This window comes from Salvia hispanica, chromosome 1, assembly GCF_029641045.1.
Source record: "Salvia hispanica isolate PSC_SH4W2 chromosome 1, Shi_PSC_v1, whole genome shotgun sequence".
NCBI lineage: Eukaryota > Viridiplantae > Streptophyta > Magnoliopsida > Lamiales > Lamiaceae > Salvia > Salvia hispanica.
In genome coordinates, this window is record NC_142692.1 from 4195787 (window position 1) to 4206966 (window position 11180).

The 11180-nt window shown below is 36.7% G+C and overlaps 3 protein-coding genes across 3 annotated transcripts; all 3 read left to right on the forward strand.

Annotated features, from left to right (window-relative positions):
* Positions 1-304: 304 nt before the first annotated feature.
* TBL11 (TRICHOME BIREFRINGENCE-LIKE 11) lies at positions 305-3124 on the forward strand. The gene is made up of 4 exons (XM_048121937.2): positions 305-1089; positions 1725-2114; positions 2193-2351; positions 2432-3124. The coding sequence occupies exons 1-4, from the start codon at positions 656-658 to the stop codon at positions 2796-2798; spliced, it is 1350 nt and encodes a 449-aa protein (XP_047977894.2). The 5' UTR covers positions 305-655; the 3' UTR covers positions 2799-3124.
* Positions 3125-3839: 715 nt separating this feature from the next.
* Positions 3840-7931, forward strand: LOC125223467 (NEDD8-activating enzyme E1 catalytic subunit). Its single transcript, XM_048126630.2, has 9 exons — positions 3840-4023; positions 4276-4439; positions 5586-5788; positions 6222-6454; positions 6546-6608; positions 6702-6758; positions 6983-7104; positions 7205-7322; positions 7418-7931. Exons 1-9 carry the CDS (start codon positions 3928-3930, stop codon positions 7703-7705), a joined length of 1344 nt encoding a protein of 447 aa, XP_047982587.2. The 5' UTR covers positions 3840-3927; the 3' UTR covers positions 7706-7931.
* A 1348-nt stretch (positions 7932-9279) lies between these two features.
* On the forward strand, positions 9280-10201 carry LOC125223469 (uncharacterized). The gene is made up of 2 exons (XM_048126632.2): positions 9280-9554; positions 9638-10201. Exons 1-2 carry the CDS (start codon positions 9426-9428, stop codon positions 9917-9919), a joined length of 411 nt encoding a protein of 136 aa, XP_047982589.2. The 5' UTR covers positions 9280-9425; the 3' UTR covers positions 9920-10201.
* The last annotated feature ends 979 nt before the right edge of the window (positions 10202-11180 follow it).

Sequence of the window (11180 nt, forward strand, 5' to 3'; positions counted from 1 at the left end):
ACTACTAGTATTAATCAGCGTTGATTTGTTATCAAAGTTTATTAACCTAACAGAATAAGTTTGTTTTTACTAGATTAGATTAGATTATAGATTAGATATCTCAATAAAATAACATAAGTACTAATGTGGCGTTGGAAATCTTAAACCGCAAATTTTGATTCCATTGAAACCGCAGTTTGAGACTCTATATTTCCCCTCAGTTCAATTAAATTAAACTTTTACTATCATATTTTTATTTGGGGGTTACTGTTTTCTTCCAATATCAATAATGGCTAATAACTGTAATTAAAATTTGAAATCCACTCTCCTCGCCACCTTCCCCACTTTCGCCATCATTACCTTCACCACTCTCTCTCTAAAATCTTCCATTCTTGCTACCTTGCTTTCCAGACACCCCTCTCCCCCTTACTCCCACATTTTCAACTAATCACAATACTTAATTCCCCACCATTACTCCTCCATCAAGTAAACACACACGCACACACACAGTCCATGAACACTCTCAGACCAAACTTGCTATGATTGCTCAGTTGTTGTTGTTGCTGTCTTGCTTGAATCAGACTCTTCACTGATTCCTCTTTCCCTCCTTATTTAAACACTTTGAAAAAAAAACCACCCACAAAATAAAAATCGAATCTTTATTCACAAATTCAAAATGTGCAACGCCCCATCTGCTGAAGCCTCGGAGGCCATGAAATTCGTGGACTTCTGCAAGAAGATGAAGCGTTTTCGGCCTTTTGAGCCGTCGGTTGGGGTTCTGGGGTTGACGGTTGGGGTTATTTTTTGCTTCTTTCTGTTGGATTACAGAAGTGTGAGTAAAGGGGCGAGATTTGCTTCTCAGAACGAGAGGTTTCTGTGGCTGAAAAACGACGGCGGCGTTGTGGGTCGGAAAAAGATTGATTTTTTGAGCGAGGGTGGTGGTGGGTGCGACGTGTTTGATGGTGATTGGGTGTGGGATGAGAGGTATCCGCTGTATCAGTCGAGGGATTGCAGATTCTTGGATGATGGATTCAGGTGCTCGGAAAATGGACGGCCGGATTTGTTCTACATGAAGTGGAGGTGGCAGCCTAAAGATTGCAATTTGCCCAGGTTTCATTTGTTATTTCTCAGAATTGATTGGATTGGATTGGATTATGTTATGTTGTCTTGATTCCAAGTTGAGTGGATGTGAATTATGTTGAATCAATCTGATTGTGTTTTTGTGGTGCTTTGATTCATTGACTAGATTTGTCGAATAAGTTCATGTTTACCTTTGCTATGTTCTTGAATATTGTTTACTTGTTTAGAATGGGTGGGAATTTGGAAAATGGCAATAAATGTCTTTTCCTTTTGTTACTAAGTTTACAATTTTTGGAGTGTTGGAGGATGTAGATAGCATCTATCATAGATTCTTCTTGCATCAGCATTAGCAACTTTTTTTATACTTTTCCCTATTTGAGAAGTTTCATTTTATATCTGCAATTCAAATGGTCTTTTTCATCCTATTCTTCTGGTTTGACCTTTTCATCTATCTTTTCCAATTTCAAGTGGTCTTTTTCATCTTATGACAAAGTTGTCATTCAGTTGTGTTTTGTGGTAAATATATGCACTAAACTTGTAGAAAAGGAGACTTTCAAGCACCTTCATTTTCAACTCTATTTGATTTACACATTCAATCAATGTTGTTTACTAGATTCTGATGAATTTGGTCTTTGAAGAGTTGAATCTTACATATGGTAAAACAGATTTGATGCAAGGATGATGCTAGAGAAACTGCGAAACAAACGAGTTGTGTTTGCAGGAGACTCGATTGGAAGAAACCAGTGGGAGTCTCTGCTATGCATGCTGTCTTCGGTGGTTCTTGACAAGACCGCAGTGTATGAAGTAAATGGAAATCCCATCACGAAACACAAGGGCTTCCTGGTTTTCAAGTTTGCAGACTACAACTGCACGGTGGAGTACTACAGAGCCCCGTTTCTTGTATTGCAAAGCCGGCCTCCTCCCAGAGCCCCACCGGTTGTCAAGACTACGCTCAAACTAGGGGAAATGGATTGGATGTCTTCCAAATGGAGAGACGCGGACGTCCTCATCTTCAACACCGGCCACTGGTGGAACTATGAGAAGACCATCAGAGGGTAAATAAACTCTCTTGCTTTGCATTTGTTCGTTCACCATTTTAGTTATGTTACTGAACTTTTTACGTGGATGGTCAGTGGCTGTTATTTCCAAGAAGGACCGGACGTGAAGATGGATATGGAAGTCGACAGCGCGTACCAGAAGGCCTTGGAGACCGTCACCAGATGGATTCATCGCGAAGTGAACACCACCAAGACACAAGTCTTCTTCCGCTCATACGCTCCTGTCCACTTCAGGTCTGCCCTAATTAAACACGCGTTTCTATTCACACTATCCATGAACGCAACGAAGATGGTAAGCATACGTTTCTTTTCAGGGGCGGTGACTGGAGAACCGGGGGAAACTGCCACCAGGAGACGCTGCCGGAGCTTGGAGCTTCACTCGTGCCATCTCACACGTGGACTAAATACACCATTTTCTCCCAAGTCATAGCGAATTCATCCGAGCTCAGAGAAGTTGATGTGCTTAATGTGACTCACATGACGTCGAGGAGGAAAGATGGACACTCTTCTCTGTACTACTTGGGACCGAAGGGTGGCCCCGCGCCAATTCACAGGCAAGACTGCAGCCACTGGTGTCTGCCGGGGGTGCCTGATACGTGGAACGAGCTGCTGTACGCCCTCCTTTTGAAGCGCGAAGTGGCTAAAGCATCGAACGTGTCGCGTTTTCACGCACAGGCATGATCAAGCATGGCTTGTGTAAATAGTAGTAGTATATATAGAGAGAGTTATCTATGGTGCAAGAAGAGGGATCAGTTTTGGGTGAAAGAAGAAGTGGCAAAGCCATGATCATCTGACATAGGAATAGCAGAATCATAGGTACATGTTTTTTATTAGTATTAGTATTTCATTACTATAGATCTCAAGTTTATTGGTAAGTTAGCAAGATGGAGACAGTAATTATTCCTTACTTTTAAATATTTTTATTTATTTTGGGGGCTTTTGGCCCCTCTTATTGCAAAAGTAAATGTATGTAGATGGTAAATTCTATGATTATTTATTGAAATATGAAAGCCATGTTATGAGATTTATGATATTAGTATTAGTTATCTATCAATATTTATAGTTTTTTGTTTTAATTTTAAATGTCTAAATAGCAATGAAAACATAACAAAGTGTGAAATGGTTTTTCCCCACTGCAAATTAAACCTAATTTTTTGATAGAATGTTCAAATTTTGTCCACTTTCAATTATCACAGTTTCAATTCAATTTGCCATACAATACATTTATAATAGATGACTAAAATTGTTATATCGAGGCACACTATGGTCAATAAGTGAAATTTTATTAAAAAATCAAAGTAAATCTTAGCCTTGAATCCTTAGATTGGATGACTGGGATAATAATATCCGAGTTACATTATTACACTAAAAACGTTACATTATTAGCCGAGCTACATTATTAGACTACACAATCTATATTATTAGACAATACAATCTACTTCATTAGATGACGTGACATTAATCTAACGATTACATTATAAGATTAAGTAGATGAGATTTATTTTGATTTTTGACAGAATTTCACTCGTTGATATGAATAGATCCCTCGTTTATTATACACATTTTTCATAATTATATAAAGTCAAATTTGGATGAAATTGAATATTCTGAACTAGTAACGCTTCAGCGTAAAATTGAAGCTATTTGCCAAAACTAAAGTCGCTTTGGTTGGAAGAAATTTTAAATACTGTAAAAAAAACATAATAACTGCACGCAGAGTATAAGAAATCACTGCAGAGGGACTTTATATTTGAAGAACTTTGTTTTCAATTTCGCGAAGAGCAGAAATAATCAAGGAAGCTTTGCAACAATGGCGGTGCCTCAGCCCAGCAGATCAAGAGACCTCGATAAGCTTCTCCTCCGCCCCGGTCACCTCGTTGGCCCCAATTTCGAGCCCGGCCAAGAAGTAAAACCCTTCTCTCTCTGTATATATATTATATTCATATTCGTGTTGCTTGTGCGAAACTTGCCACATTGCGATACTTGTTTGGCTGTTGACACGTATCTTCATGTTAAAGGAGGAAAATTGGGCGTAGGAACTGGAAGATTTCTCTTAATTTTGTTTTGTCTTAGTTTAGCAGTTTCGTCAAACAGGCGGAGTGCGTTATTTTTCAACCTTTTGAAGTATCGCTGATGATGAAATTTCCGATTGTTGCAGCTGAGAGAGGATATAAAAGAGTATGTGAAGGTGTTGGTGGTGGGGGCAGGTGGGCTGGGCTGCGAATTGCTCAAGGACTTGGCTCTAACCGGCTTTCGGAATCTTGATGTAATCGATATGGACCGGATTGAGGTCACCAACCTTAATCGTCAGTTCCTCTTCAGGTGTGTTTGATGCTTCTTGTTTATTGGAACAGTTTTGTGCTTGTATTGATCAAGCGCGACAGTAAAATCTTGATAATTACCTCCCTTGATGATTTAATTCGTTAGTTTCTTTGTAATTGTTAGAATTGTATAGGTAATCTATCTGCTTTCCTAGTTCAGTTAGGACTCTTATGTATGTATAGCCGTATAGGTGCTTTGCTCAGCAGATAAATATAGTGAAAAGTTTTGCCAACATGTTTTCATCCTTTGAATTAACAGAGTTTCATATACTGAGTAAATACCACGTAGTGCCTAGTGTGGAATATGTGTTTTCTCTGATTTTTGGTTTTTTTATTGCTACAAATGAGGTGACGAAGCCGAACTCCTCATCATGGATTTGAAACTTAACACTAGGATTTAATCACTGCATCGTGTATCCTTTGCTTTTTTAATTATTACCCAAACTCTTGTAACTCAATGTGAATGCAAAACTTTTACATAATATAGACTTTCTCTTTGATTTATAAATGCTAGTTTTGACATTTAAATTCTTTCAATGCATACAAATACTGTTTTACTATGATTTGGAAATCAAAGTGAGGGTTTTTTCCCCTATGATTTGGAGTATTTTGTTTGCTCTTCAGGTGAGGTAATCTTAACTAGCTTTAGGTTGTTAGAACTGGTTATGTGACATTGAGTGCCTGTTCCTGTTTAGTTCATTTTGCAGCTGAGATTGAATAATCTGTTGGCAGATAGAAAGGACTCAACTTTTAGTAGATTGTTATGGTTACCTTGTAATGCATGCACTAGCTGAATCTCTTGGAAAACAGATGTTACAAGCTGAAGGGTTGGTTGGTCTTTGCTCTTCCCAGTCACTAACCTCTAGCTGATTTCAGTTGCTCGAGCTATAGTGATATGCTAGTTATAAAGATCTTCACAGACATAGTGAGGTTTATCTGGATTTTGAGCTCCAGATTGGGTATCAACTGTCAGTTGACATGATCTAAAGGGCTCATTTTTATTGTTTATATGACGCAAAGTAAAAAAATTTGTTATATATTTTTGCTAATTTTCCATCGTCTCCGTTCACAATATCTTCTATTCACAATTGTTTCTATCTATTTTTTTTCATGCTGAAAAGTTGTCCTGCATGTATCCTCTGTGTAGACTTGAAGATGTAGGAAAGCCAAAGGCTGAAGTAGCTGCTAAACGAGTTATGGAGAGAGTTAATGGTGTAAATATTACACCACATTTCTGCCGCATCGAAGACAAACCATTGGACTTTTATAGTGATTTCAGCATAATTGTCCTTGGGCTCGATTCTATTGAGGCTCGGAGCTACATAAATGAAGTAGCTTGTGGCTTTCTAGGTTAGTTTTCCATGCAATATTAAGGACCTGGAATAAGTTGACCCAAAGTTTTCTCTTCATTTCCTTAGTTGGAGGAGGCTATTTTATTCATTTCATCTCATACCTGTACCTACTTATATGTATCTACCTTATCTGTTTCACTGCCAGACCATCCTTTACAAATTGTATTTTACAGTCGGTTGTTTGAGATTTGCTATTTCGTTGAATCTTATTCAGAAGTACTAAATATCACACATACAAATTGATATGCTGAACTTAATTTGCTATATATTAGTTCCCATTCAATATAAGCCAATCTTTTAACCCTGAAATACAGATGCGCATTGAAAAACATAATTTTGTGTATTCTTCTGGCATTGAATATGATCAGAGAATCCTGTTGTCTATTTGAAATTCTGATGTACTTAAGTTTGTGTTCTTTCTCTTTATCTAGAGTATGATTCTGATGATAATCCTCGAGAAGAAACTGTCAAACCTATGGTGGATGGTGGAACTGAAGGATTCAAGGGCCATGCCAGGATTATAATTCCAGGAACAACCCCATGTTTTGAGTGTACCATTTGGCTATTTCCTCCGCAAGTGAAATTCCCTCTATGTACTTTGGCAGAAACTCCAAGGAATGCTGCTCATTGTATTGAATATGCCCATTTGATTAAATGGAATGAGGTTAGCATATATCTTAATAAGTATTTGTCTATATTTTCTTGCTTGGTGGTGCCTTTGCATTACGTTTTTCATCTGGATAATATTTTATCAGGTCCATGGTCGCAAAAGCTTTGATCCAGATAATCCTGAAGACATGCAATGGGTTTATTCGGAGGTACTTAACAATAGGAATCAATCTTTCAATTGAACAAATTGGAATTACTGTTTTCTTATTGCTCCTGTTTTCGATTCATCTGTTTCTCAAAAGGCTGTCCAGAGAGCTGAACTTTTTGGAATTCCTGGAGTTACATATTCTTTGACTCAGGTGAGAAACTTTCGGTTTTTACCTTTGAGCTGTTTTCATATAGCTATGTATTTTTGTGTAGCTTGGTGCATCTTTTTAGCTAGCAATAGCTTTCGAGTTGTTTAGTGAAAGGTTGCATCATCAACCCATCAACTGTAATATGAATATCCATGTTTGTGCAAATAGTTTACATTAGATGCTTATGACCATATTGTTAATGAGATAACACTTTGCTTTCTTTACAGGGTGTGGTCAAAAATATTATCCCCGCTATAGCTTCCACGAATGCTATTATCTCAGCTGCTTGTGCTTTGGAGACCTTGAAAATTGTTTCTGGATGCAGCAAGTCACTGTCTAATTATTTAACGTATATCTCTGACTTCTGGATTTTGTTTACGTGCAAATGGTCTTGCAGATATTTCTAATTCCTTCTATCTTTACTAATATTACCGCAATTTTGTTCACAGGTATAATGGAGTGGAAGGTCTTCATATTAAAGTTACAGAGTTTGAGAAGGACGCAGATTGCCTTGTTTGTGGTCCCGGTGTTCTAATCGAGTTGGAGAAGTCTGTTACTTTAAAAAAGGTACTTCAACACTTATTCTTATAACCTGGATTGCTTTTGCATCAGTAATTTTAACTGCTGTCGCATACTGATTTTTTAATCTTATCCTGCAACAGTTCATCAATCAACTGGAAGATCACCCTCGTCTACTCCTGACTAGAGTGAGCGTCTCATACAGGGGGGAAAAGTTATACATGCAGGCACCTCCTGAATTAGAAAAGGAGACTCGACCTAACCTGGATATTCCTTTATTTGATCTAATGAATGGAGTATCGAGGGATATTGTTAATGTTAATGGCATGGCAGGCAAGGGTGACAAGAAGCAGTCTTGTATGAGGAAGTTACGCATTGCATTCAAGGGGGTTGACGGGGTTGCAGATATTGATATGGCCGGTGGGGCATAACCTCACATTCCACTTTCAGGCATTCCATCTCAAGAGGTATCGAAATTGTTCATCCAGTTGCATAGTAGTAGCATAGATGCCCCTTTTCGATCTCATAATTTGTAGTCAATATATGAAGAATTCATGAAAAGCAGGATGCTGATTGCTTAGCATCCTCTCATTTTTCTTATACCGTGAACTTACTTCATCAACTGATACATCAATGAAAATTGAGATTTTGCTTCGATTTCTTATACGAGCACGTATTCTGGCTCCCTTCTTTTGATCTTGTAGTACCTAGCTGTGCTGTGAGCCTGTGATGGTCCTTTTGTGTAAGTTTGTGACCAACATAAGTTATGGCCACAATTTCCACACATCATACCAACTCTGGAGATGAAAGTCACTAAGTTGGTCTGGTAATTAGCTGTGGTCTTTGTGGCTAGAATTTATTGCAACTGGAATTTTGTTGTTATATCTGATATACACAGTTCTTCTGTATAAAAGAATTGTCTTTATATATATTTTGGACCGAACCAGTGTGGCACTGGACCACTGGGTTATCTTCATAGTATTATATATGGAAATGATGAGTTAGTTTTATTTTTATATAGAGGAATGACATGCTACACACTATTTGTAAATAGAGGAGTTTTATTTGGCTATTTTTCGGACTAGAAACTTTCGCCCCTAGCCCTCCTTTTCCATCTATCGGAATCAAATCCGTCGATTTTGATCTGGATTGATACTCGTACTTCGTTTGTACGCAATCTTAGCTGGACAAGGGGGGTCATAAATTAGCATATGGCCTAAGATGCATCATTAGTCAATTATGAAGATCTAAGTGGGTAGATGTTAATTGCTCATTTCCTAATCTTTGGTTTGGTGAGTATGATGGAATTACAATCATCAGAAATCAAGAATGTGGACTAATTCTAGCAAAAAGTTAGATACATATATACAATCATCATCTCAGTTGTCAAAAGAGATGATTCCATTTCTTTTCTTTTGAAGTGTGGGGTTGCGATTGATTTTTCTAGTGTCCATTTTGAATCAATGCATATCTAGATTTGCTTTGAAGTCAGATAAGGAAATGAAGTATAAAACAATTGTTTATGACTTACTAGTGTGATGCAACTTAAAATATTTAAATTGTTCCCAAAGAATAACATGTGAAATGTAAGAAGTGGATGAGAGGAAAAAGTGCTTGTACAATCATAACCAAGTATATATGGCCCTCATCACATTCAAGTCTATATCTGGATCAGATAATCTGGTTTGTGGGGCTTTATCTATCCCACAACTGGATAATATCACATCACACATACAGTACTAATAGTATACGATATACTTATATCGTTGGCCTATTGGTAAAATGGTTAATGTCTGAAGTCAAAGGTCTCGGAAGTCGGGGTCGAGCCCATCGGTGATCTGATGGTCGAAATTAACGTCTAAGAAAATAATTGATGGAGTATTTTTATACTGGTAGGGTAAAATTGTTAATTTGCCTACCTATAGAGATATAAATATAGATATAGTGTTGTGAGACCCCACCAATTCACATGCCCCATCTCATAAACCCTCTACTAGGATCCCATCATCCATTTGCCTTTTTCCAATTTCTCTCCCTATTTAAATCAATTCAGCATCTGATTCAACTGGAGAAAAGGAAAGAAAAAAATTTCTCAGATTTCAAGAAAATAAAGTGAAAAAAAAAACACACACAACACATACTAACTCAGACATGGAAGCAACTCTTGAGTTGGAGGATGATGTCTTCTTCAAAGACTTGAGCAAGCAAATCTCTCTCCTCATCATGGATGATGATGATGATCTTCTCTCCCTCTCACACTCTCCACCCCTAAATCTTCAGGTATTCAATCTGAAATTAACTAACTAACAAAATCAAGTTCAAACTTGAAAATTACTAAATTCAAATTCTTGATTTTTTTTAAGGCTTTGAGTACTCAAGCAAAAAATCCAGCAACACAAGGTGCATCATTTTTTAGCTATGATCATCAACACCAAAGTAGCAAGAGGGAGAGCAAAGGCACCGGGGTTTTCATCCCTCGTTCGACGTCGAATTCGAGACGAAAGAGTGCGAGACAAGCAAGATTCATGGGGAACAAATTTCAGAACCACCCTTCTAATGATCATGGCTCAAGAGGGCTGCAGCCTCATGACACCATCATCATTAATCCTTCTTATGATCATTCATTCAATTGTACAAGATTTTGATCTTGATTGTTGTGGTGATGTTTCAAGAAATGTGATGCATAATTCAAATAAATAAGAGGTTGTGGAATTTGTTCATAGATGAAAGATGCATAGTATTGTTTGGCTACTATTTCAGTAAGTCTAGAGGAAAAGTAATTTTTTTATTTTCATTGTCTTTTTTAGTATTTTCGAATTGTATATGTAGTCCCTAATTTTGTACTACTGTAATTTTTTTTTTTGTGATTGATATGAATATTTGGAATAAGATGTCGTGGCAAATGACCAATGAAATACTTTTGTTAATATCTTTTGGGGATATTTTTATTCTTTGAAATAAAACTTACAAATTCTGGAATTAATAAAAATGACTCGGATTATGAAATTAGTAATACTAGCATTTTATGAAGGTACCAACTGGCTAGACAACTTTGTCTAGTAGCCTATGAACTGTATTCTACATTAGCTTATATATGTAATAATTAATGAAACTGACCTACAAACTACAATAATAATTCAATAATACTATGCATTATAGTACTAGCATTGTAAACCAACTTTTGTGTACTGTTTTTTGGTGGAGGTACAAAGAAAAATATGAAGATGGATATGATTGAGCCCATGAATTTATTTTGGGATATTTTTGTATTGTGGCAGGAATCTAAATTTAGTGAAAAAGTTAATTGAGAATTTCCAGCCAGCATTGGGCTCACTTCGTGGCATATACTCAATGATTCATTCCTTACATAAAAATTAGAAATCATGTTATTAATCAATTTATTCGAAATGCTTTTCGGTTTATTTTACACAAATTTCACCGAACAAGAATAGATAATGAGTGTTTTTGTTGTAATTTATTCTAGTCAATTTCTTAAATCATATAGGATCTATGGCGATGACCAAATCTACCTCATTTTATATATGTGAAATTATTTAAATTCAAAGCCGGGAATAATTTTGGTTAAAGAAAAAGAACGCCACTTGAATGACATCTTGATCTAATCCAAAGAAATATGATGTTGATGTAAGTGAGGGCCACTAACTTAAACTTAGATCCAAGATTTGAAAATTGGACAATAAAGCATACTATAAAAAATGCAATTCGAATAAAATAATTCATCCCCATAACATGACAACCTCTTTTACATTTCATATTTGGCTGATTGATTAAAAGGTCGCAAATAGTTTTAGTGCCATAAAGATGCTAGTACAATATACATAATGTCGAGATGGGTTCCACAATTTGAATTTTTAGACGTGAGTTGAACTCCAACCCCACTATTAA